Source organism: Fundulus heteroclitus, chromosome 5, assembly GCF_011125445.2.
Source record: "Fundulus heteroclitus isolate FHET01 chromosome 5, MU-UCD_Fhet_4.1, whole genome shotgun sequence".
Taxonomy (NCBI): Eukaryota; Metazoa; Chordata; class Actinopteri; order Cyprinodontiformes; family Fundulidae; genus Fundulus; species Fundulus heteroclitus.
This window is the reverse complement of record NC_046365.1, coordinates 37,088,227-37,115,321: the sequence shown is the minus strand read 5'-3', so window position 1 is coordinate 37,115,321 and position 27,095 is coordinate 37,088,227. Positions and strand designations below refer to the sequence as shown.

Sequence of the window (27,095 nt, the reverse complement as noted above, 5' to 3'; positions counted from 1 at the left end):
GCTTTAATTCTGGTATACTGACAGCGAGTATTTCTTGACACGAGAGCATTGCAACAAGCAGGAAACTAATAATCCCCCCGTAAAGACATCGGTTTATGTGTTTGTAGAAGTTTATTCACACAACACATAAAGAATAAGAAGAAAGCATTTGATCGATTTTTTCCGCACTCTGTTTTGGTCCCCAGTTCCTCACTTCTGGATAATAATAACAAATTAGCTTTTAAAAGATTATTAGAAGTATTTTCGCTCTCATTTGAGCATTTACTGTTACATTCCCATAACCGGGGCCAAAAAAAAAAAAAAACAGTGCTCCATAATAAAAGCGCTGGAAAGATTTATCAACTCTTCTTTAATCTATGAGAGCAATAACCTTTAAGCCGTTGTTGTTTATCGCATAGATAGTGTAAAACTACTGCTCTTAAGGAGCACTATGAGATCTACAATCTCAATTTCTAACACTTCTCCTCAGACCTTGGTTCAGTTTTATTATGATTGCCTTGGTTCATCCTTCCATCCATCCACCGTCCATACTCTTTTAACCTTGCAGGGTTTGCGGGGGTTGGTGCTTATCTCCAGGCAGGGTAGACCTTTGACATGTCGCCACTCGAAGGCATCGGGGACACATGGTGCAAACAACCATGCACACACACATTCAGACGAACTAAATACGAGATCCATTAATCCTTTATTTCTGAGGTTTGGCCGCCTGCCTGGTGGCATAAATGCTTTAACTTTTCTGGGTAAAAACAGGCCAAGTAGCTTCATCTGCTGCAACACCTCACAGCGGAGTTGACACCCACTGTTTCATACCATAGAAGAAGACACTAAAAGTTTGTTATTATGGTAATTGAGCGTCGCGGAACACACGTACGAAGGAAACCATATTAGATACTACTTTCCTGTGGCACAACCACTTTGGAATAAACAAGGAAATTGCCACGTTGCCGGGGAACAAAGAGAGTCAGCTGGTGGAGCTATCATGAGATCGCACACTGAAATTTGCAGAGATAAGCTTCTCCCTGCACTCCTTCTCTTGCCACTTAATGGCAAAAATCCTCCTGACATTCAGCGCTGCCAGTCCTCTGAGAGTGGCTTCTCAGCTCTGCTTCAGCTCCAGACACAGACACAGTCTGGACGTCTAGCATGACCTTAGTTGCTTTGTCTGCTCTTATCAGAAGCAAAAAACACGCACCATCGTCCCATTTATCTCTGCAAATTAATATGTATGACGTTACTGTCACACCTAAGTTCCAACTAAGGTTTGCTTTATTTATTTAAGAACATAATATATTCAGCATTTAGGGCCGATGGACAGACAAACTCTGACCAGTTGGAATTTTAGGAAACCATAAAGTTTTATCCTTCAGACCAAGTTTTACTATTCAGAAAAGCATGTCATACGGGGCTTCGCTGAGGGGTTTTATGTATTAATTTTCTTCAATACAGATATTTAATTCTTTATTTAATAAATTTTAAAAGAAGTGCAAAATTCAGCTGCAATCAATAAAAATAAGGCTTTATTTTCTTGTTAAACAAATGACTATAAAAGTCCACATGGTGAAAACAAATTAAACCCTAATCCAGGGGTCTGCAACCTTTACAATAATAAGAACCATTTCGCCCTCAAACCAGCAAAATAAAACTATTTTAGAGACGCAAATCTTACACGACCATTTAAGCAAAAGGCCACTTATATTTTTGTATAAAGGTCTACTATTGAAAATGGGTTGTTATTTTTTAAGAACCACCATTTATTTAAATTTTTAGGGGTTTAAAATAAAGAAAAACTTAATACTTTGCTAAAAGAGAATGGGTTTTCTCCTATGAGATGTTGATATTTGTGCAAAATGATGGAAAAAAGTTCCCAACTCAATCACTTAAGAGTTCAGAGCATGTATTGCGCAATCTATCGCCATATTTACTTATGTATCCAATATACTTATGAGTGCCTGAAATGACAGAGTTGCTGAGAAACTGACACATCTAAAATAATTATGCAATAACAAAGTCAATGCAGCAAGGCAAAGAGCACTTGTTCTTTAAAAAGCAATGTGACATAAAAGAAAACGCTAACCTGTGACGGAAAGTTTGTTACCAGGATCCATAAAGATAAGTTCAGCAAATATATTTTAACTAACTACTAAATGATTAAATATCCACCATCATACAGGGAAAGATGCATAATTAAAACTTTTTCAACAGAGTGGCAAGTCCGTTGGGCTAACCCAGAACCATTTCCTCCCACCTTCAACGGAAAGATACTTCTACCAGCCCAAAGATGCAGCTCCCTGTTTTAAAGTAAGGAACACATAATGGACAGGGAGCCCCTGTGCATGCCTGGTGTCGGGAATTTAATTGGATATTAGTATCCAACAGTGTCTGAATTAATCAAATCGTTTCCATTCATTAATTTAGTGGAGGAACATACAATTAAAGTCTTGTTAGTGTTCTCTCAGGAGTATGCCTTTTCATCCCTCTGCAGAACATTGAGAGTTGGCCACAGTCCAGTTGAAAGCATTTTTCCGGCTCAAATCTGATACTTCCTCGCAATGTCAAGTTGCAGAATCTGGTTTCAGGCTAAGGTCAAGGAAAAGTGTTGATAAGGGTTTTTAATTTCCAATGGGTGGAAAAGTTATCTAGATGTTTTAATTAGAAAAACCAGAGCTACAAATTACATCGTCGGCTTTAGTTTCATTTTTACAATTAGCTGGATCATGAAATTACAAAACCAAAAGCTGACAAGTTTTGAATTAATTCTACTTGGTGAAACGTTAGAGATGTCATATTAATTTTTCCAGAGACTCCAATTCTCTTTTATTCGCCTCTGATTAACGAGCACCAGGTCAAATTCTGAAAAATCAGATCCTTCTTTTCTTATGCATTAAATACATCAAAACCACTTTCAGTCTATAAATGCATCAATAAACAAAACAGTCATGCAGTTTTTAATTTAAGAAAAATATCATTTTGCAACAATTTTACTTCCAGGTATCCTATAACCAGTACTTGATTATGTTAAAAATATCAAATTAGTTACACAATTGAAAATTTTAACATAAATACAACCAAGAAATAAAATTATGGAAACCCCAAAACACACAAAATGACACCTTCATTCAAATTATACTGTTTTTTAAGCATTTAAATACTCAATCAAAGCTTTAATAGAGATAGTTTTTTAGTTGTGCTTTTAAAGGCTGTAGAAGACTATAAGAAATAAACAACATGCCATAGCAGCAAAGCATCTTCTAAAGTGTACTTTCAAATTCTGGATCAACCAAATCCAGACTTTTATATCTGAGGTAATGCCTCTGATATGACAAGACACTGAAAGTCAAAAATAACCTTTACACGTTTCACTCCCACTCTACCTGAAACACATCTGCATCTACCTATAGTTTACGTGTGCTGTTCCATATTTGCATTGTATTAAAGTATGTTTTTTTTATTATTATTTCTGGGCTTCTGCCTCCGTGCCTTGCTGCCATGTGGCCCACCACTTCTTGTCATCCTGTCTGACATTAGGTCTAAGCTGGATCTCATTAGGACCAAGGTGGCAGTGATCCCGTCAACATCGCTTTGGCTCCTGCCATATGGGTTGCCTCCAAGGCAACGGGGCTGTATCAGTCTCCACAGAGCTGCAAGCCTTGTTATAGCACATGCACAAACACACAGACGGAGTATCTGCTCTTTAGACAAGTGTGCACAGCTCATATAAAGGAGAATAAACACGTCAAACCCAGAGGATAGAAACTCATGATAAGGCGAAATGCAGTATAAATAAACTCAAACACGGATACGTCAGAGGAAGCACAGAATCTGTTACGCCTGATCCTCGTATATTTAATAAGGAATTTAATCATTATAATAATTAAATGTATGATCAATCTGCTGTAGTATTTCATGACTAAGAAATATATCTGGTTCACAGAAAAATCTAATCATGTTATGTTGCTGCCAAATATCTAATCTGCAGGGCCCTGCAAAAATATTAATGTTCCTTACACTACATTTTTTTTCCATGAGGTAACGGCAAAGTTCTGTGCAGTTTTTTGAAGGCTGTATGTGACAGAATAACACAAAGCAGGTCAAAATTGTAAAGTGGAAGGAAAGTGATTCAACCATCCATTTCTGAACCCACTCATCCTTGCAGTGTCGTGGGGGTGGGGGTGGGGGTGGGGGGGGGGGGGGGGGGGGGGGGGGGGGTTGGTGCTCATTAAAGTCGGGATACACCCTGGACAGGTCGCCAGTGGACTGCAGAGACCAGCAAAGTGACACAAAAGACAAAAACACATTCATACCAAAGGGAAATTTAGAGAGACCAATTAACTATTAATTAGCTATTTTTTTCTATTTATTTGAAGAAAAATGGAGAAATGTTGCTTTGAAACTTGCTCTTGATTTTGGCACATTTTGTATCAGCTCTTTTAATCTGAATCTCATCTCTTAATTATTTGTAATGTTACGGTCTTTGGACCGATCTCGGATCTTAATTAGATAACATGCATAAATAAAGGTTAAATGAAAAATAAGAATGAAAATAAATCTTTATTTGTGATTGTAATTGTACAATCCAACAACTTTTGTCTTCTGCATTTGACCCATCCCTTAGGGAGTTGTGGGTAGCATTTCAGCGCCCGTGGAACAATCTAGGGTTAGGGGTCTTGCTCAGGGACTCATAGTGGCAATTTGCGGGGTTCAAACTGGCTGCTTGCAGCCTTTCTCAGAATGCAAGTGATCTGCTCTAACCGCTAGGCCACCACTCTCTACCAGTCCTGTATCTGTACTCTGGAAGGAAGCCATGGTACCTATACAGAACCCGTGCATGGACAGGTAGAACAAGCTATGTGGAAAAATCCCAGTCCCAAATTCCAAACCAGAACCTTTGTGCTGCAAGGCAACAGTCGTAATCTACCACCGTGTAGCCTAAAATGTTTGGTGGTTTGTCTTTTTTCTGTGAATAAAATACATGAATTGTTTGCCATATGTTTGTAACATACATTTGACATGTCTAAATAAATCTGTCAGAAGTCATAGGCAGAGCTCACATGTGTGTAATTTAATATTAGTACATATGCAGCTGTTCTGTGAAGGCCTCAGACGTTGTTAGCGGACATTAGTGAACAAGCAGCATCATGGAAATCAATGAACACAGCAGAAAGGTCAGCGAGAACACTGTGGAGAAGTTTAAAGCTGGGTTAGGTACTCAGAAAATATTTTACACGTTGCAAACTTCAAGGAGTTCTATCCAATCAATTATTTAAAAACAGCAAACTCAAGTGTGAGCTGCCAGAATTGACAAAGACTCCTGGATAGGTGTCGAAACATTTTCAGAAAAACTGAGAGAAAGTCCGGTTGCCTCCGATTTAAGCCTGTTTGCTGAGAATTTGCACAAGCAATATTAAAAAAAAACGGATGGTCCATGGCACAACTGCAAACCAACCAAGATGTGGCCGTCCACGAAAACTGACAAGTCAAGCAAGGAGAGCAATGATCGGAGAAGCAGTCAAGAGGCCCATGCTAACTCTGGAGGAGCTGCAGAGATGCACAGCTCAGCTGGCAGAGCCTGTCGATATCAAAAGTATTAGTATCCTTATGGAAGAGTCACAAAAAAAAAAAGGTCATCGGAGAAAGTCAGACAGTCAGTCATGAAAGTCATGTTTGCAGTTTGCTGCAAGACGTGTGAAAACAGGGTGTTCTGATCAGATGAGACCAAAATGAACTTTTTAGCCAGCATGAAAAAACAGAAAACTAACATAGCACATCACCCTGAACACACCATCCCTGCAGCAAAACATAGTGGGCTCAGCATCAGGCTGCTGAGAAGCCTAGCTTCAACAGCAACTGGGAAGCAAAGTTGATGAGCTGTGGATGGAGGACAATTATGCAGAAAAACTTGTTGAATGCTTCAAAAGACTTGATACAGGGGGAGAGGTTCACCCCCCAGCAGAACGAGCCGAGTAATTCAACCAGAGCTAAGAGTGAACGGTTCAGATCAGTGAATATTCATGTAACAAAATAACCCTGTCACACTCTGGATTGTTTAAAACAACAGAAATTTGTAATTTCTCTTTCCCCGATTATGCACTGCTTTGTGTTGTTTTATCACTTCATGTCCAAAAGGGGGAGAGGGGAAATGTAAAATGTTCAAGGGGTGTGAATTTTCTGCAAGGTGCTGTATCTTCTAGTCCCTGACTCTTAACCAGTACCAAAAAATGACAGTGACTGACATGAAGACAACTTAAAAACTAAACAGCAGGACAATCAGTGAGAGCTTGAGAAAAATAATTCTTAGTAAGATGAATCTCCACTTGATGATTTTGTTGAACGGAACCGTACCACAGCCTGTTAGTCCAGCAGAACAAAGTGACGTACAAAATCATCCCAGCAGAGCTTCATATAAAGCAACAAACCAACAGAAGTTTGCTTACAACTCGCGTCACAGTTTTTATCTAAAGCTCTGCAGGTAAGCCGGAAGTCTTTTATGACTTTGCTCAGATGAGTTTTCTCTCTAGCCCATAAAATATGTGTCACTGACATCTCATCCATAAACTGGTGATATAGCAATGTGTTTATCACCTGAAGACCAACATCTGGTTCAGTAATTTTCCCTCTTGTTTAATACGCATCTGGTTATGATAAGGTTTTTTTTCCACCACTGTTGTGTTTTAATGGGCTAGATTATGGATTAAAAATGAACACCTTAATAATTTATCTCCTCCAAATACAGCTGTTCAGACCAGAACTGAACTGAAGCGCAACATCTGGGTTCTATTTTTACCATCGTAGCAGCTAGCACCGATGTATTTTACCTTAGGTCAGGGTGTTTTGTTTCAATCCCAACCCTCACAGCATAATCAGCTGTTTATTACACGTTTGGCAACAGAAAGCTTGTTATGATCGGACATTTATTTTTTATAATGCTTGCAACAGCCTACAATAAACAGCTTTTTGCACTGGAGGAGCTCTCAGCTAGACGTCTTGATAAGAAACCAATAAGATTTGCCAATATTTATGGATCGGTTGCAGATAAGAGCTAAACTTTGCCTCAGTGTCGCAGCACAGCAAAGGGCAGTGACAAGAAAAATGATGTTATGTCTGCGACCTGAACCTCGTTGTGTAATTCCTCTTCCCACTGTGTCACAATGCATTTTAAGTGCTTTAAGTGCCGCTGATTCCATTTTGCACTTCTCAAAATAAACATCCCTTATGAAACATTCAAGAGGAATACTCTGAAAGATACACCGAACTGTTATTGAGTAAAAGTGAACCGGCTCTCCGAATTTTCAGCAGTATACCGAAGTAGCACAGACAGAGGCTCCTTAGGGACCGTATCTTCCGCTTACCTTGACATGCTGTCAGCGATGCAGCCTTGTCCCGAGAAGCCTTCACTCCTGGCTGACAGCGACCCCTGTGACATCCCTGGCCGAGATTTCCACGACTCCATTAACGCCGTTACGGGTGAAATTAGATTCAACAAAGGGTTGGACGGGTCTCTCATGTCATGCCGTGTGAATGACATTGTTCCTTGCGCTCCAATCTGGTAATGGAATGAGTGTCCTCCGGAATTAACTCCAACAATGGCGGATGTGGACATGCTGTTATTCTCTTGGTAATAGCTGCCGTCCGTGGACTCCTGCTTAACCCCTTTAGACAGTACGTTGTTGGAGAACAAGTCTGCCTCGTAGTTCCCATTCACAGAAGAGACCGGGGGCCCCAAGATCCCAGAGAGACTGTACTCGTCAATGTTATTCCTCAGGGACAAGTACGTGGTCTCGGAAGCAGGGAAGAGACCGAGGGGAGGCGATGGTTCACCAAAGGGCTGCTGGTTCATGCAACCCTCGTTTTTGTTTGGCTCACTCTTAATCTGTGTGATTAAAGGTGCGCTGCTCACATTACATTTGGAGCTGCCTAAGCACATGCTCCTGAAGTCAGTTTCAGGTTCATTCTTAATGTACTTAACCATTCCCATCTGGTCCAACCCCACACTGAACACCTCCCCGTCCACCATTTCTACTTTAGGGAACTCAAAGTTTTTGAAATCTGTGTCTCTGCTCATCCCTTCTGCCTCTGGACTGTTGGTGTCGTTCTGAACCAAACCTAGCCCCCCAGCAGGACTGGACACAGGAAATCCAACAGAGGAAGGGTTCTGAGGGCTGCTGGCAGCCATAGGACCCCCCGAGGCGGGACTGGAGATGGACAGTCTTGCCACGTTGCCGTTATTAGCAGCGGTTGCACAAGTGCCACCCGTGGGACTGGAAACAGACGACCTAATGTTACATGTAGTGCTGCAGGACGGAGGGGATCTCACACTGCTCATACTCTGTGGGCTGGACATGGGGGACCTCATGACATTAAGCGGACTGGTCAGTGGAGGTGAGCCAACTGTACTGGACTCTACGGGGCTACATGTGACTGAATTCCTGCACTTGATGTTGGCTAGGGTTGCCGCACACAAAGTCTGGCTCCCAGGGCTGCTGACAGATGAGCATAGTGGGCCAAAGCATGTAGGGCTGGTTGTAGACGACACCATGTTGTTGCTGCCCCCAGGGCTTGAAATGCAGCTCGAGGTCTGAGGACTGCAGGACAGGGAGGACGTGAGCATAGACGCCGAGCTGACTGAAGTCCCGGTGGTGCATTCCCTGGGTGTGGCACCTGGCGGTTGAAAACCAAACGGTTTCAGCTTAGGGCTCTTTTTGGAGCCACATTGTTTCTCTTCAAGTGAGCGTCCACAGATTGGAAAAGGTTTCCCCGGACTTGTGTTGCCTCCATGATGGCTAAAAGCAAAGTCCGCCTCCCTGGCAGCGTTCATGTACAGGCCCATAGACTCAGCCACAGTCTTAGAAAGCTCCTTGGAGTCCATTTCCTGTTTAAGACCGTGCAGGGTGTTGTTAAAGTGTGGGAGAACAAATGGCTGGTTCTGGCTGAGCTGAAGTGTTGGCTGCTCCTGCTTCTTGGTATTATTGTCTTTGCTGTCGGTTACCAGGCTTCCAGCAGAGCAGCTGACATTGACTACGTCCATCAGGATGTCACTGCTGGTCAAACTGGAATCCTCTGTGCTGCAGGAGTACTCCATCGTGCTGGGGGCTTGAGACCATTTATTATCTGTGTCGTTGTCTCCATCAAAGAAACTTTGGTATCCTTTGGTCTCCATTGCTGGCTCATTGATTCACCTGGTAGACAAAACAAAAACAAAAACAAATATTATCATGGGCATTAGATTGTATGCAAACTAAATACTTGACTAAAAGGTATATTTAAAAAAAATATAGTAGCCCTATGGATTTTTAATCATTACGTTTAATACTATATTTTCTGCCATCTCAAGAGAGAAAAGAAGAGACATTTTAAAACAGCAGTATCACAGGACTTAGACTTTTCAGTTAGTTGTGACACAAAGATTGTTCTCATCCATTGCCACTGCACGATCGGCCGAAAAGGGCTATTTAATTTTGATATTATTTGAAATTAAAAATAAGAGAAGTTACCATGAAGTTCCCCTGGATTAAAAATCTGCATGACTGACTACACCTGAAAGTCTAGCATGGCTGCTTTGTGTGAAAAATGAATGTCTGCAATTTGTTTCAGTGATTCAAGGTAACAAATTCAAAGAACCACAACGTTATTAGCTTTTAATGCTAATAGCAGTTAGACTGGTCACTGATCCCACTCATTTTTAACTGTACCTGTGTGGACATTATTTTCCCTTTAGCAGATTAGGCGCCTTGTTGCTGCACGTTGGGGATGTGCCGTCAGACAAATGTAAGAAAAAGAGTGAATTGAGCACTATGGTTATGCTAGGTTTCATGTCATTCCCACGTCAGAGTTCCAACCTCACAGGTAAACACACAGCATAATCAGCCCCCAGCACTTGTTTCTGCTTAACTTTGCCTCAGTTCATACTGGAAGTTCTCCATGTATTCCGAAATGCACTGGTCTTCTCAGACGTTCCTGATGAAAAGACTTCATGGTGCCATTACTGCTTATTAGCTTTACTACTAAGATAATTTCTTTGTCTTTACCCCACAAAGAATTATTTATTATTTATAAGAATTTATTTCAAAAAAACAAAACACTAACAACTTCCCAAGTACCACTGGTAGTTGGTCTCACTAAAAGGATTTTAGCTCTTTTTTTGCTCCTGTAAAATCTGCCCCAACAAATATATCAGTGTGGCCTCTAGACAGGAAATCCCTCAAGGATCCATTTTTAAAGACTACGAGAAAATTCAAGTGTTGGAAGTAAAAATGTAAAGGAAAGATGTTGTCACTGTTTTTGTAAATGAGCTGGCATTCTGATGCCAGTTCTTATTTTTTTCCACATGTCCTGTTATTACGTTTCAGGTGCTATACCATATAGAAAAGCCGGTTGCCTACATATGCCAGGGAATGTTCTACAAAAAGGATGGAAAACTAAGTGCATGATTAACTTTTTAAAATCAAGACATGATCCAGCATCAAAGTAGGCAGGCCACATTGACATAATAGTAACCAGTGTTTGTATGGCCTTCAACCATTTGGATTATTTCTGTGTCGGTGTGTGTGTGTGGTTGTGTATGTGTGTGTGTGTGTGTGTGTGTGGGGGGGGGGGGGTTGTGTTGAATGGCCGAATGTGAGTTCGTCACCTGGAGGTGAGCAGTTTTTAGTGTCAAAAATGGTAGAAGGCCTGCAACACACAGCACTCAAGAGCAGCAAAAGACAGGAAGAAAGACCACAGCAGGCTCAGCAGATGTACACAAGGCACCACCCCAGGGTAGTCATACGCCCCACATGGACATATGTAATCAGTGAAGCACTCGAACAGCACCCTCCAGGGCTAAAGGGGCACATGGTGAGCCATAGGGCGGGGAGGCCCACTGGCCCTCTCCTGCCACGCAGGCCAAGCTCTGAGTCCCCTGAGCCATTAGCCACCTGATGGGAGCACACCACTCCAGGCCATGGCCCAAACAACACCACACCAAGGGGTCTGGCACCCTGCCGCCACCTGCTGCCAGAGGTGTAATAGCGTACCGCGCACGTGACGTCACCATCTCATGAGCAACGCCCCTTGCCGCTAAGGTAGGACAAACAGTGTGAGAGCGCACGTAGCAACCAGCCATTACATGTGCAACAGATACAACGATATGACCGACTTTTCAGCTGTTAAACTATCGCAAGAGGATGTCCCAGGCGCCCAGTTTACTGGTAGAACCGTCGAACAACATACCAACGTTCAGCTCAAACGATGGCTTGAGTGTCGAGGGCTTAGAAAGACTGGAAAACGGGCCGAGTTGATAGAAAGGTAAGTCGATGTTTTTGTCCTGCTCGGCGTTCATGGCGTAATAGGCCGTTTTTTTCTGTTTGTAATCTCCGTCCAGGAATCGGTATAAATTGTCCGGTCCGCTGAACGATTTAGTCCGGTCCGGTGGCCAAATGCATTTTCATTATTCAATGGCTGTATCTCCTCGCTGCATCGACCGATCTGCACCAGATTTTTTGTGAGTCATGGGGGAACACTGCCGAACGCGTTCGTGTGAATCGCCCGGTGGACGGGCGGGGAAAATGCGTGACAGCATCTGCAGTGGCCAATAGGCCGGAGCGGCGCTTGGCTGCGAGGGCCGATCGACGCCGCTTGCGGCTTTAACATCCTTCATATGCGGCCTATCAGCGTACCTCGAGTCGCTGTTGCACGTTCCATAACAACAATGTTTAAAAACCATGGTTAGGAGACGTCTTAGACTTGGAAAAAGCAGTCGTTTTACCGAGTAAAACCAAGAGTAACATACAGCGAAAGAGTGGAGGACAACGCATGTTTGTCCTACCTCGTACCACGTGATATGACGTCACGTTATAAAAATAGCTTGCTCGCGGAACGCTATTAAGTAACTTTACTTGCGTACTGTACTTAAAGCAGCACTGTGTAACGTTTAGCCACTAGGGGGCGCTAGACTTGGAACTTCCACCCATGAGGTCCCTGACAGCACTGCACTGTTAAAGTTAAAGAGTCTCTCTCCGTGATTTGGAATCTAATAGCAGACCACTTTAGACCAGCATATTGAGAAGTCATGGAGTTACCTGTAAAGACAAGGCCACATTCACCCCTCGAGATTAAATCCTACATCAGGGAACCAAAAATATGTCTGATCAGGTAAGGGTCATATCTCTTTTGTTTTGTTGTTACCCTAAAATGGATCATGTGACCTAGAGCGCCGCTCCAGGCCACATGCCCCATTCTGCGACGGATCCGAGACCTCTCGAGTTACAAAGACGAGTTTTTGAGAAGTTCAGCCTGCACGGAGCATTGATACGCGCCAAGTGCTGTATATTGACCTGAAAAATTATTTAATATATCGATAATCAAGCAAATATTTAAAGTAATTTGTACTGTACTTGAGCAACATTTTTTGAACACTCAATACTGTCACTTCACTACATTTTCATGATAGAAATCCTGCGTTTTACACCACTACATTTCCAAAAAGGCTATATATATATATATATATATATATATATATATATATAGTTGGCTTCCTTTTTTAGATGATCTATACTTGTTTTTGTTTTTTTTCTTAAAATGAGCCCGGTATATTGACCCTAACCCAGATATAAGCCTTACTGTACAAGTCTGGACATTACTTTCTCTCTGACAGATAAGGCTGTAAAGATGTACAGTCTGACAACTGTATGATAGAGTGATGCAAACCGAGGGTTAATTTATCTACGTGACGTCATCCGATTCCCACCTCAACTGCGCCCCTATTGGACAGCTCCAGTCAGAAATCCATCAGCTTCATCAAGTCACGCAGGGATTGGACCGAAAGCTGTCACTCAATAGTTCGTGCTCCTGAGACCACAACATTGCTGCGACACAACTTCAGCCGTAGTTTGCAGGCATCGGAGCAACAAGATTACGTCTGCATAAAACTGTCGTTAATAAAGATTACGCACTGCAGCTACGAGACAGCACTGTAATACCCTTTGCACCGTGCAAACCTTAAAGTTCAAAGCAAATACGACATGATTTGCTGAATTACATTTGCTTCAACTTAATGCAAAATCACCGTCCCCACCCCCTGCATCCCCTGCAAAAGTTCCCACTTTTAACAACTGTCGTATCCAGTTTGTTAACTCTCAAACATAGAAAAGTGAAGAATAAAACAAAAAGTCATATTGAATAATCCGCTCTAAGGTCAGCCGCGGAAACTGCCTCTGGGACTTTCTGCACATCTCTCCATTTTGATGGTGCGCAGAAATAAAGCCACAAGGAATACATGCAATTTTATAGTTTTTTTGTTGCAACTAAAGTTACTTTTGCCTTGTTCAGAGGCTTTATAAATAAAACGAAAAGGTCTGAGCACAAAAGGGTACATATTCCAACTCGTATTTTTTTGTTGTTGAACTAGATGTCTCCAAACACATCAATGCATGGATTAAAAACCTGTTTTAAAATACCGTTTGCTGCTCATGCCATCTAAAAGATGGAGCAGCGTGCATAAACTTTTTATTATTATTATTATTATGGAGGGAGCAGACGGAAAGCTGCTGCCCCGGATGAAAGTTATTAGATTTCTCTCTCACGGTAATCCGACCTGGGATGCGAGCGTTTTAACATCCAACTAAAGACCGAGGCTCTTCTCTTATATGATCAGCACCGAAGCAGCGCCAAATTAAAAGGCGCAGGCTACTGTCAAACGCGGAGCTCCGTCCTTCCTTACCTTAATTACGACATTCAGAGTTGTCAGGTGGCTGTGTTGCTGGGCAGCGGTAATCCAGAAGACAGGGGGGGAAAAGACGCGCGCAGCAAAGTGAATAAATATCAACAGACGCGCTCTAACTACCCTTCCTGGCACATCGCTGTCAGTTTGACAGCTAAACGCACACCGGAGAAGTCTACTGCGTATTATCTCCAGTAATCCTCAACAGCGAGCCGCTGCTCCTGACAGGACGAGCCTCAGCGATGGGTCGTGGGGGACAGCGGCGCATGATCTCACATTATGGCTTTAATTTCGCAGATTAACAAATCTGGGGCCCTGCATTTAAAAAAAAAACACCCCAAAGAGTAATAAAAAAAAAAAGAAACGCAGGAGTCGGTCGGACTTGCAGTCAGAGCGACGTCATTCTGTGCACATGGACCCTCCTACTGCAACGAGTGCAACATAAACTCCGAGGAGCGGGTGGTGGTGGTGGGGGTGGGGGGTGAAGGAGGGAGGGGCTCTAAGAGCGCAGGTAGACCTGGCGGACTGGAAATAGGGCACCGCTCTCTGCGCTGCAAAAAAAAAAAAAAAAAAAAAACTGTTTCAATGGTGTTCTGATTTCACTTAAACTATAAGCTCCAATATTCTCTTTTACTTCTCATTCTGTCTCATTTCGATTTCTTCCATGCTGCCACATTTTCTGTTTCCCGGCTCTAAAACAGGCTGCCTGACGGAAAAGGTGAGTTCAGAGCCCCACTTTGCAATTTACACCCGATTTATGCGACCCAAAGTACAGACAGACAAGTCATTCAGCTCATGTGGAGGGCGATGCTTTAACTGCTGCCTCCACTAGGTGGAGCAATATTTCTATCACAGTTCGTGGAACTGATAATCAAGATGTTGCTTAATGCAGACCTCGTCAAATTAATACACCATTTCTAATTGTGGAACAAAATCCAACTGTTTTTATTTAAAACGAACCAGCAACAATTACCCCTACTGATGCTTAAATCATATAATTTATTGATTATGACAGGACATTGATTACAATCAGAGCATTTATCTTATTTTGATTTTAATATAATTATTATAAGTGATAAAAGATTGAATAAACATTTGAATTTGATGTTTGTTTTTATATATAAATGTGCTTTTTGTGCAGAATATTCCTGTTTTTGTCAATGTTCCCTCATCCAGTTTCTCTGTTTGATGGCCAGGGTGCAGTCACCAACTTAATAATCAAATTTGTTCATTGCTTGGTAACTGTAGTTTTAAAGCAGCGTTTTGTTCATGAGAGCGATGGGTGGTGCCTCTACAGTTTGTACACCGGAAATTACCAAGGCTGATCTTTTTTCTTCTTTGTGAGCAAGGGGAAAGTGTAGCAACCTCCTTTAAGCCAATTTACTAGCCATGCTCAGCCACAGGCAAGGGAGGGGCATTATTGTGTTGTCCTATGCTCCATACAGCAGTAAATTCTAGTCACTGTAACCAGGAAAGTGCCTGTTAAGGTAAGGAAAATATCCTCTAGGTTCTAATAAACCCCAGGTGGGCTTAAGGAAAGAAGCTGGTAAAAAAAATCAACTTAATAGCACTTTTCAGAACACAGATGTTGTTTTCTTTCCTAAACTTATCAGGAACTTAAATAAATTGCCTAAAAATAAATCTGTCAATCAATCATTGCATAGCCCTTTCCACATCAACAATAACAGTGACCAAAGTGCTTGATAAAATCAGTAGATAACAAAAAACAAGTTACTATAGATGAAACACAATTGATAAAACAAGGCAGATACAACCAGAACTTTCCTCACAGTTTTAACAGTCGGCTTGAGTAAACAAAAGGTCATGAGCTTTGGTTCAAAAAAGGCAAAGGTCAGTTGAAGATCAAAGATCTAGTGGAAGCTGATTCCAAAGTCAACGTGCGGGCACAGAAAGAGTTCGGTCACCCTCACGTTTGTCTTTTGTTGACAGGAAAATGTTGACCGTCTGGCCTCAAGGACCTGGTGTGAAAATAAAAGCTCACAAACTTGGAAGAATAAGACGTTAGGAGCTTTAAAAATGTTAGGCACTTTAAAAACAAATAATAAGAGTTTAAAGTTTATCCCCAAAATGGAGGGAAGCTAATGTAGTGAAAATAAAACAGGAATAAAACAGGCACGATCATTTGCCTGCTGCTGGATTTTTAAGTCTGGTCTGTCTAGTCTAAACTCCTTCATTCACTTGATATTTTGTAAATAAATGACCAAATTTCTCTTCTGTCCTGGCTTGAGTGACATCCGTGCCTGCGCATCTGAGCTGCCATGTGTATGACTTTGATTGGCTGGCATCATCAAGAATCAAGGATTTTTTTTTTTTGTCATTATGAAGCCATAATGAAATTTTGGCACACATAACAAGCAGACACAAATCAAAAACACCCGTGGAAAAGTGAAGAATGAGCATTCCTAGAGCAAACCCTCAGAAATGCATGAACACAACGTGAAAAAAAAGCCACGTTTAAGGTTAAGCTGTACAACAGAGGAGAAAGACTTATCAGAAGGGGAAACATACTGTGCATTTTTTTATACATAATCCGGCATATTCACATAATAATGAGATGTTAAAAAGAGAAGCAGCAGTTGATTTACAGAGTGATGGAAAAACTGCAATTTGGATGAATGTACCAGAGAAACACTCCCTGAGAATCTACAAAGGCTACAAATACTCATTAGCATCTTATAAAAGTGAAATGTTCAAGTTAAAAAAAGAGGAAGAACAGAAGTTTACAGAACAATGTAAAAAAAAAAAATTGCAATTTGCATGAATGTACAAACACTCCCGGTGAAGCTAAAAATGTGCATCTAGACATTAGAATGTGAGAGATAATAATTCCTCACTGGATCAAGAACCAGTGGAACCAGCAGCACATTTGTAAACAGACAATGAACTGGGCTGGTTGTATAATTGATTTTCAGCAGAGGGGGATAGTCCTTACAGCTTTTTTAGGCTTATTAGTGCTGAAGTGCTGAAGGGTGCTCGTAAGTTCTGGTATAGCATCCAGTAATTTCCAGGGGAGTACCTGATAAGCTCTGAAAAGACCCTGGTAAGTTCAGGAAAATAACCTCTGAGTTTTGAAAATTACTTGTTAAGCTCCAGTAAAAGTAACAAAAGCAATAGAGGACAGTAAACTGAGTTGTGGGGAAGTACAGGCTGGATTTAAGACTTTTTACACACTCTTACTGTGGGTGCCAATGATCGTGGTCAGTGTTGTATTGCCAAAAATTAAGATCACAGAGTTAATATAAAGATCAAAACCAAGACACCATCGCAATTGGCCAGTTAATTACTGTAACAGTGCCCTGGTTACGCGCAACATTTCCAGAGTAATTTCACCAGTGCCCGTTTTCACAAAGAATCCTAAGAGTAAAAGTAACTCTTAGTGTAGTCATATTAGGAAAAATCTTACAACTTCTCTAATTCTAAGATTTTTCATAGAATGTTACCTCTGCAAGATAAGAGTTATTCACAAAGCATCTTAGGCCTTACGAGAGCTCTTAAAGTGAAAATTCTTCACTACCAGGAGTAGTGAGGAGGAGTTTTAGTGAGCCTAAGAGTGCCTTAAATAGGAAAGATGGTGCAAACAGAGAGAGCTGATTGGCTGATCCACCACCTAAACAGTGGAGGAAATGAGCAAATAAACCTCTTTAACATTCATACAATTATTGGTACGTAGATAAAGTAAACTTTATCACACCCAAAGAAGGGAATTAATTAGTTTCAGCTGGAGGATGTGTTAAAGATCCGTCTCTAATTACATAATTTTATTGATGATAAATAAAAGAAAAACATTTGAGTAATCATGAATAAAAATGTGGAAAAATTTACAAAAATATAGTACATAGTAATTGTAATATTATTTACAGAAAATGCTCATAATAATAAACATTTTAGAAGACAAAAATATACATAAATACACAAGGTAAAAGAGGTATGTATTTGCTGTATTGTTCATAATAATATCAGTAGCCTAAATGTTCATATTAAGTTTGCTGGCGTTTGATTGCTGCACGGAGCGCTTCTCACTTTCTATGCGGGTGCATAAAAGTACCAAGACGCAAAGAAAAAGGCACATTGATCTGTACCAATGTGCTTCAAAGTCCGCCTATTTGCACTGTGATCCAGGGATTAGTTTACCTCACCAATCAGCTCTGTCTGTTTGTCCATTTTCCCTGCTTTAGGCACTATTAGGCTTACTAAAAGTCTTCTTCATAACTCCTAACATTTTTTCACTTTTTTTGGCTACGTTGACTACTTCCAATTTTTTCTGAAATCTGATTTTTTTTTCTCGAGACCATCCCCATTACTTTTCAAATTTGGACTCCAATGTAAACTGTTTGCGACTCCAAACCCGATGAATGAAACGAATGAAAAGAAAGTGAAACTCTGGCATTTTACGAAGTTTTGGCTAAACAGAGGTCTGTTCAGCTGTAGGGATGCAGCCAGGACTGGTGGGACTGGGATTTTAACAGCTTCACACAGACCGAGTTCATTGATAACTTTAAGAAGTCGAGGGCAACGTTTAATAATATTAGCACCTCTTATCTAGACTCAAAAGCAAGGACACTCGTCACAATAATTAAATAATTTCCCTCTGGGATTATTTAAGTATGTCTGATTCTGATTCTGATTCAATCATTTTTATCACTTTGCTACGGGTGCAGATTACGAAGGACATTGTGCCTTTACGACAAACTTTTGGTAACAAATGTCTGACGAGGCAGCTTCTAACTGGTGCTTTAACAAGTTAGTTGTAATGTGTAGACACAGTGCTGGCTTATCCGATGTTTGGTGCCTTATTATAGCTGAATGACTGATAGGTTAAAATCAACAACAACAAATTTGCTTCAAAAATTGTTGGACAAAATAATTAAAATAACTGCAGTAAATAACACTTAATTAACATAAAAGAAAATGTAAAATAAGTTCAATAAAAAGCAAAATAAAAAATAAAAACCACCAGGGCTCTAACTGATTAAAGTGATGTCCAGTTCTCTTAAAAAAATTCTATCCTAGTTGAGATGAGATTATTAAAGCTAATTGATAATGTGCACTAATAGAAAAATCCAGACGTGCCAATGTTTATCCACAGTACCAACACCAACAACAAAGTGCTTCTGACTCAGTCATTCAGATTAAATCGTTATTTACATTTTACTGCCTATATCTCATGGCACCTCCATGAGTTTAGGCTTTCGTTTCACTCCAGCAAAAGCAAATAATCAGTTTAATCTCTGGGGTTGTCAGTCACATTCTGTGCTGTTTCATGCGGCTGCATCAAAGCCTGCAAGTTGGACTTAGCCTGGGAGAGTTGATTTCTATAGATTAGTTTCCACATTCCTCTTCACTGCTTATCTGGATTCTCCTCGCCAACCTTTAGCTGTTACCCAAGCAAGGAAGCAGCATCTAAACTAGTCAAAGATAACTAAACAACAGAGCCTGCCTCCGTGATCTTCTTGTTAGTCGTGCATGAATGGGAACCTGCATTGCAAAAATAAGTCAGGACTGATTTTTGTTCACACACTATGCTGCCTTGATTCTCCAGGTTTTTTTTTTTTTTTTAAGTTTGTCACTCCAAAACGTTTTAGATCATCAAAGATTATTTGAGCAAATCCAAAAATTATTATTTCATTTATTAAAGGAGATAGCTAGAGGTTTAACTCCTCCATTCATTGCACTAACCAAACACACTTCCTGAGAAGCTTGGAGCGTGCAAATAGTCTATGGGGTCAGATAAGATTCGCACCCAAGTCCAAAAAGTCTGATATCAGTCCCTCTGCAAATGGTATGAATTCACTCAATGAATTCACTCAATGCTTCTTTGGTGATGTACTCATGCTTACAGTAAAAACTGTGCAATAAGTTTAAGCCTTTACTTACAGAATTGTGCAATCAGACATTCTCTGAGAAATTAGAATGTGCAAATAGGCATTACCAGTAGTGTGAATGTAACAGAGCACAATGTCTCACTCAGCAAGGGGTGATAATCCTTACAGTTTATGGAGAGAAGCTGTTTCTGAGTCTATTCATTTTTGATTTATTTTTTCTGAAGCCTGCAATAGACTGGCGACCTGTCCAGGGTGTACCCTGCCTCTTGCCCATTGACAGCTGAAGACAGCACCCCTTGCATGGGATAGACGTGTTAGAAAATTTATGGATGTTTCTGAAGCGTTTACCTAATGGAAGTGGGTAAAAGAGCGCATTGTCCAGGTGGGTGGGATCAGTGCCAGTGTGTCTGGCCCTTCTCTGGACTCATGAACCGTGGACATAAACCGTGTCCAGGTCTTGTAGACGGCATCCCACAATCCTCTGCGCTGTCCTCACCAACTATGCCAAATCCTCTCTCTCCTGCACTGTGCAGCTCCCATACCACACAGTTATGTTGAGACATAAAATGCTTTCTATGGTAGATCTGTAAAAGTTTTATTAACAGCTTAGTGGAAAGTCCAGTCCGTTGTTGGGCCTTCTTTAACAGGTGGGAGGTGTTCACGGTCCAGGAGAGGTCAGAGGAAATGTGAATACTCAGGAACTTTACGCTGCCCACACACTGTACCACCTCCCCCTGTATGCAGAGAGGGGCATCTTCAGTCTTCCTGAACCTACTGTAGTCCACTAAGACCTCCTTGGTCTTGCTTGTATTCAGGTTGAGGTAGTTCCTCGTGCACCACTGTGTGAGATTGTGGACCTTCTCTCTGTAGTGGGTCTCATCATTGTTGGAAATGTTTGTTTGGTGGAGACATATGTTGAGACATAAAATGCTTTCTATGGTAGATCTGTAAAAGTTTTATTATTTCAGTTTGTTTACTTGAGGTGGGCATGTCACTAAACTGACAAATACTAGGATGTGATGGAAGGGACTATGAAGACTGCCCCAGAGATCTTTACTCCAGTCCTTGTGAAGTTTGAGGTGCCCTGGTCAGAAATAGCTCTTGTGGAGTATGTACTTAAGGAAAACTCTCTTTCAGAATGTTCTGATGGAGAACAGAATGCATCATGCCATCAATTCAGCAGAAATGGATATTCTTAAAAAGTAACAAAATATGTTGTATCCAAAGTGGAATAACAAGAATAAAGAACAGAAAATTCCCCACATGAAGTCCTCCAAGTCTTCATATAGTTCCTTGGCACTCCTGCATTTGCACATCATGGCTGTCAAACATCACACAACAAAAGGTCTCTGCCCAGATGAAGTGTAAATAAAGAGCTGAGAGAACTCCCAAACCAGGATCACACAGGAAAAGAATTATATCATTTTGCTCCGTGAACCGAAAACAAATGTATCTGTTCTATTGGAGGATGTATAGTCCTTACATCATCCAGGTCTGGAGCTCCAGAACATTGCACTATCACCACCATGTTATACTGTTAAGATATTTCTGATTTTCTGAAATCCTGCTAGTTTTTCACCAGATGCAACAGGTCAAACCTTCCAAAAAATGTTTTGCCTTTGTTTCGTCATTCCACCGCTTATTTTCCCAAAAACTCTTTGCAATCATCAAGCTGTTTTTGGCAAATGTGGGACGGGCCTTTTTGTTCAGACTCCTACGGGAAGGTTCACCGCTGTTCCATCTTTTCTTCATTTATCGATCATGGTTGTGGCTAATGCTCGCTGGAGTCTTAGAAATAGCTTTACAAGCCTTTCCAGACTGATAGATGTCATTTCTTTAGTTTGGGGCATGATGTGTTATATTTTTAAGATTGTTTAGTCTAATTCATGATGCCAGAGAGTTTCTACCTTTCCATTGAAGGAATTTGATCATTTCAAAGGTCATGCAGGGATCAGATAGGGACATGGTCAATGAAACAAATCCAAATAATGAGGTTAATTACAGAAAGTGGACTTAAAAAGCAGGACATTTATAGTTTATCATATGGCTTCTTGGCTTGGATGTTTGTTCTTTTGTATTAAGGAAATAATATGACAGATAACAGCTTGTTGTTTTTCCTGATGTTTTCTCTGAAGTAAACATTTGTCAGATGGTCTGAAACACTTAAGCAGCACAATAACAAAAAAAAAAAAAAACAGGAGAAATCTGCTACTTTGCTAATATTTCTTTTCACAGCACTTTACATTAAAGTAGTTCCCTCTTGTGAGTTGTACATGATGTGTGGCAAGAGCAAAGACATAACAAAAGCAAGATAGTAATTTAGATTGATATCTGTGATTCTTACTTTATTCAATAACAGCAGATCAACAGAAAAATAAATAAATAAAATCTGCAATGATTGGCTGACTTATTATCTAATGCAGTCCCCTTAAATCCCACCAAGCTTTTAAGCACTGCAATTTTAGAAAGGTCTCTGACAGACTCTCCTGAAAACACTGAACAGAGTTTATTATAGGTTTCTTTTAGACAGGAAGAGGGGTCCTTTCAGATGAGTGATCACAATGATAAGAAGCAGGCTTCCACTCCAGTTCAGACACATAGCTGACAGCTCCAGAAGCTGAAAAGGCCAACAGCCTAACACAGAGGTGCATGGTGTGCCTCATGGGGACAGGTGAATTGGAGCATGTTAACACTGAAGCAAAGCACTTGTCACCCCAGCAGAAGATCCAGTACCTATCCTACGAGGTAATTACAGAGGTAAATTCCATCAGTAAAGAAGGTGGTGACCAGTGACCTCCTTCATCTGTTTGCTCCTGTTCAGCTGTTTTCCCCTTGCAATTTTCTTTTTTAAAATAGGTATCTACAACTAAAGAAATAAAATTATATCACACTGCAGCACTGCAAGGTAGTTTTTAATGCCCCTTGCCCTGATCTTCTGACCACTATGGCTCAGTCAAGTCATATATTTCTAGTCCTGCTTTTAACGACAAACATGCAGCTGATCTAGTGCAATGCCTTGTCCCGTTAGAATAGAGACATTTGTTTAGATGTAAGAATTTGATCTTCTTTTCAACTTAGCTAGCAGATTTTACCAAATAAATACTGCACTCTTTGACCAAGTCTTCATTCAATTCCCCACTTTGACTTTGAGAGGTAATTGAATTGAATTGAATTCAATTGGTAATGTTGTGTTTGTTAAAACTTTCATTACTGATGATCACCTTTGGAGTCCCAAATCCAAAACAAAGCACCTGTTTCTGATTAATAGGAAAAGGAGCCTACATTTGCACCAACAGATTTTAAAATGAAGAAATGAAGACATGTGGTGGTGCAACATGTTCAATGACAATAAAGATGATATTACTATTACTAAAAAATGCTTGACCTATCTCATACAGTTAAAAAGGCAATTCCACCAAATGTTTGGGAAATACGTGTGAAATTCTGAATTCAAATAAAGTTAAAAAGAATTTCTAAACAAAACTCTTTGAGAAATACCTTCCACATAATCTACTTGAACCCTGTCCAGATCCACCCTCTTTACTTGACCAATCCAGAATTTGGTGACTCCACCTCCAAGAAGGTGCACAAATTCCCACTATGCACACTGCAACCCCCTCATAGCACCCCCAATCCGCTGCACTGACCTCTCCCAGAACACAACAGCCAGCAAAATGCCACCCCGCAGAGCCCTCCCAACCGCCCGGCCAATGCAAGCTGCCAAAGCACACCCAACCACGAGAAGAATTCACACCAAGCCACCCAGCTACCTGCATCCCAGGGCTTTGAACCGATTTTTTTCCCAATCAGTTCATTCCGAAGAGAAATGGAATTATAACGTTTCCGGTTATGAGTTCCACCAATAAATTGACGTTCCCGAACCGGTTAGAACAAAAAAAATACTGTTCCCGGAACGGTTAATTTCGTTCCTTTCGTTTGACAAATATAGCTATTGATATTGTGTTTGGAATGAACGTTTTACTTAACGATGGAACGTAATTTACCTCTTATTTAAGATGTGTAGCTCTAGTGGAGACACCGCTCTCTCTCCATTCAGTCAGCGAATGTGTGATGTGATGTCACACAGGAAGTGAACCTCAGCTGTCATGGTAACGTGCGCTAACCTGACTCCGCCAGCTGTATGTCGCTCCGCCTAGCTTCACTCACATACATCTGGGACCTCTCCATAGGAATTGCCTTTATTGAAGGCTGGGCCTTATCAAAAATCCTTGCATATGATTGGATAAGCCACTTGTCTGGCATCTTTATCGACGTGCTATTTCAACCACTCACACCGAAGCTAACCCGTGACGCTGTGAGAGCGACGCAGGAAAAAAACCTTTTTTTTTTTTTTATGTGTTTGCGGCTCTAGTGGTACGCATTTTATTGACAGTGAGCTGACAGGAAGAGAGGGGAAGACAGGCGGCAAAGCACCGCAGGTCGGAGTCGATCCCGGGCCGACCGCGTCAAGGACTAAAGGCCTCTTAATATGGTTCGCGCTAACCGCTAACCGACAAGATGTCCGCTGCGGACGCGCCCTGGAAAACAAAACTTGCCAAATCCGGTCGGGAGAAGGGCGAAAACATTGTTTCCACCAACAAAAGCCTTCAGAGCCGTTCTCTGATGTTCTTTTAATGAAACAATATCAGGTAGATTGGACAACACGGAAGAAATAGCAGCATCAATGGTAACGCTTGCTTCCTCGATGCGAGCCGCCATTGCTATAAAAACAGTCTCACATCATGGTCGCATCTCCACTACGTCACATCTATGAAACTCCAGCCCTGCGTCCTGATTGGCCAGACAATAAAATTGGTTGGAGAAATTACTTTCTATGGGCGATGTCCCAGATGTATGTGAGAGAAGCTAGGCGGAGCAACATACATTTTAGTTAATTAGGCAACGAAAACTTTGAGGAACGAAATAAAACTGGTATTAACCGGTTACCATTATTTTAAAATAAGTGTTCCAGTTCCAGAACATAAAAAATAATAACGTTTCCGGTTTCGTTTCTGTTCCCTGTAAAATACAAAAAGTTCCCGGTTTTCGTTTTCGTTCCTTGAACCGGTTCAAAGCCCTGCTGCATCCCGGTGACCCATACCCCAGGTCCAGCACCACACGCCCACAGCCACAGCTCAGTTGCAAAACGTACCCTATTGCCCCACACTACAAACCTGGAGGCTCCAAGTGAACCCGGGACACGCAGCACCTTTTTGATGTGCTCCTCAGTCTTCATGATGCTGTTTGTTTACTGATGTCCTTTCACAAACCTCAGAGATCCTCACAGAACATAGGCACTCCATCAAAGAGATTGACTCTACTGACTAATGGTTTCTGAAGGTAATTGGTTGCACTGGATATTAGTTAGCGGTATCAGAGTAAAGGGGACTGAAATTAAATGAATTACACACTTGACATTGAGTGTTAGATTTCACAAAAATGCAGGCCACGTGTTCAAAATGCGACAAACATTTGACTATTTGGAGGCCGAAATACTAGTAAGTATTTTTTTACTTGTTTTGTTTTTGTATGTTTTGGTTTGACAGAAATCTGGCTTAATCCGGTTTGGACGTGTTGGACATGAAGGCTGAATAACCCCACAGGTGGATGAAAAGACCTCTGCCCAAGGAGGTCAGACATGAACAATATTCTATTGAATTATAAGGAGTGTTGTCATGGCAACTCGTATGTTTTGACAGTGTAGGGACTAGGGAGGTTGTTTATGAAAAAGAGCCTTGGGCTTTAGAGCGGTGTTAATGAAAATGGATGTGATTATCTTCGATGATGGACTTCATTACATGCAGACAGAGAGATGTTATACACAGAAATGATAGCCACTATGTTCAGTATTCGTTTACACTTTACATGGGCAGTTGCACATTCACATTAATTCCAGGTAATCTTAAAATTAAGTTTGGGATTTCTAGCCTTTCCTGTAATTGTTTCCAAATGTAATATCTGGAAAGTAAAGCAGTTAAGTTAAAGACTTTCCATGCTCAAAAAGCATTTTTACTGGGTTTCTTATGAGTTCATGAAGAAATGACTTGCTAGTGTAATAGTTTTGGTTTACTCTCATCACTCTAAACATAATCAGATGCGCAAAGACTTCCAATAAGTAATTCCCGTAATTTGCTCTTTCCACTGGCTTGACTATAGAACATACAGTACAGACCACATGTTTTTTGTTTTTTTTAAAAATCATGCTCATCAATTGAATAAACTCTTTTTCATCTTAATTATGTCAAGTGAATTACAAATTAATATTCCTGATTCCATCCTTTGCCATTTCCCTACCCCTTCTCTATCTTAAGGAAACTTAAAAGTAGATACTCAGATTGCTTTTTGGACTAACGTTTTTGTGCTGACACATTCCCTACATTTTAAATTATCCAAACTACAAATGTCGAGTGACATGGTAAAACAAGTATATAAAGGCTTTGATGGCGGCTGTTTAGTATTTAAATGGGTGGCATATAACAGTGACAGTCTGTTTTATCTGGATAATAAGCAACAGTAAGCATCAATCCTCTATCTTCTGCCTAATTGAGATGCGAAAAGCCAGAAAAGGTTAGAAAAAAAATCAGCTCCATATGGGCTCACCACCTGCAGGAAGGAACGTCAAAGTTGGGTGCATTGCTAGTTTGGTGGCAGGTGAGGACGATGCCCCGGACGTGCAGATTCCAAGCATCTTATTCTGCCTTTTGGGACACAGACAAATGTGAATGAGTTTAAACACTAAAACCTCCTCTACCGTACTGACTGGTTGGTTTACATTACAAATCAAATCTGCTGTTCATGGAAGAGTGGCCAGAGAGTGGCCAGACAAAAGCAATCAATGTCCAATCAGCAATCGTCCAATTTACAGTTTGCCATAAACCATGCAGGATGCACATATAGTGACAGGTCTGGTCAGATGAGGCCCAAATTGGACTTTTTGCCTTAAATGTGAGCAGTGGAAAACAAACAGTGTTCATCACCCTGAGCACACCATCCCCACAGTAAAGCATGTTGGTCACAGCATCATGGTTTAGGAATGCTTTTCTTCAGCCGGGACAGGAAAGCTTGTCAGATGGGGAGATGGATGGAGTTAAATACAGGGCAAACACGTAACAAAACCTGTTACAGGCTGCAGAAGGCTTAAGACAAGGGAGGACGTTAACCTTTCACGAGGACAACAACTCAAACACACAGCCACAGCTACAATGGAATAGTCTAGATAACATTTTCTAACATACATGTTAGAAAGGCCAAGTCAAATTTCAGACCTAAATCCAAAGGAAAATAGATGTCAAGAACGTAATGACCGATTGTTATGTGCTGCAGTGTCTGCATGTCAGTGAGTGACTCCTTGCTGCCCCTGAGTTTTCTGTTTTCTCCTGCAGTTAGGTTCCTGCAGCCTGGAGGGTGCAGCTGATTGCACTTTGCCTCGACGAGCAGAGCATAAAGCTGTTTGAGGCTTGTGAAGGCTTGGTTGGCCTGGTGTTTTTTGAATAGGCTGAAGTCAAGGCTGTTTTTTTTTGTGTGTGTGTGTGTGTGTGTGTGTGTGTGTGTGTGTGTGT

General features: G+C 41.1%; 1 protein-coding gene across 2 annotated transcripts in view; it reads right to left on the bottom strand.

Moving 5' to 3' along the window:
- The window catches only part of nr3c2 (nuclear receptor subfamily 3, group C, member 2), a 115,982-nt gene extending 101,850 nt beyond the window's left edge, over positions 1–14,132 (bottom strand). Inside the window, exons 1-2 of one of the 2 annotated variants that reach the window (XM_012862898.3) lie at positions 13,694–14,132; positions 7,347–9,173 (exon numbers count right to left, since the gene is read on the bottom strand). In XM_012862898.3, coding sequence (XP_012718352.2) covers positions 7,347–9,154 — 1,808 coding nt within the window. In that variant the 5' untranslated portion in view covers positions 9,155–9,173; positions 13,694–14,132. Of the gene's footprint in view, positions 1–7,346; positions 9,174–13,693 lie in introns of those variants that run through there. The other variant, XM_021316602.2, reaches the window with a different exon arrangement.
- Positions 14,133–27,095: the final 12,963 nt, after the last annotated feature.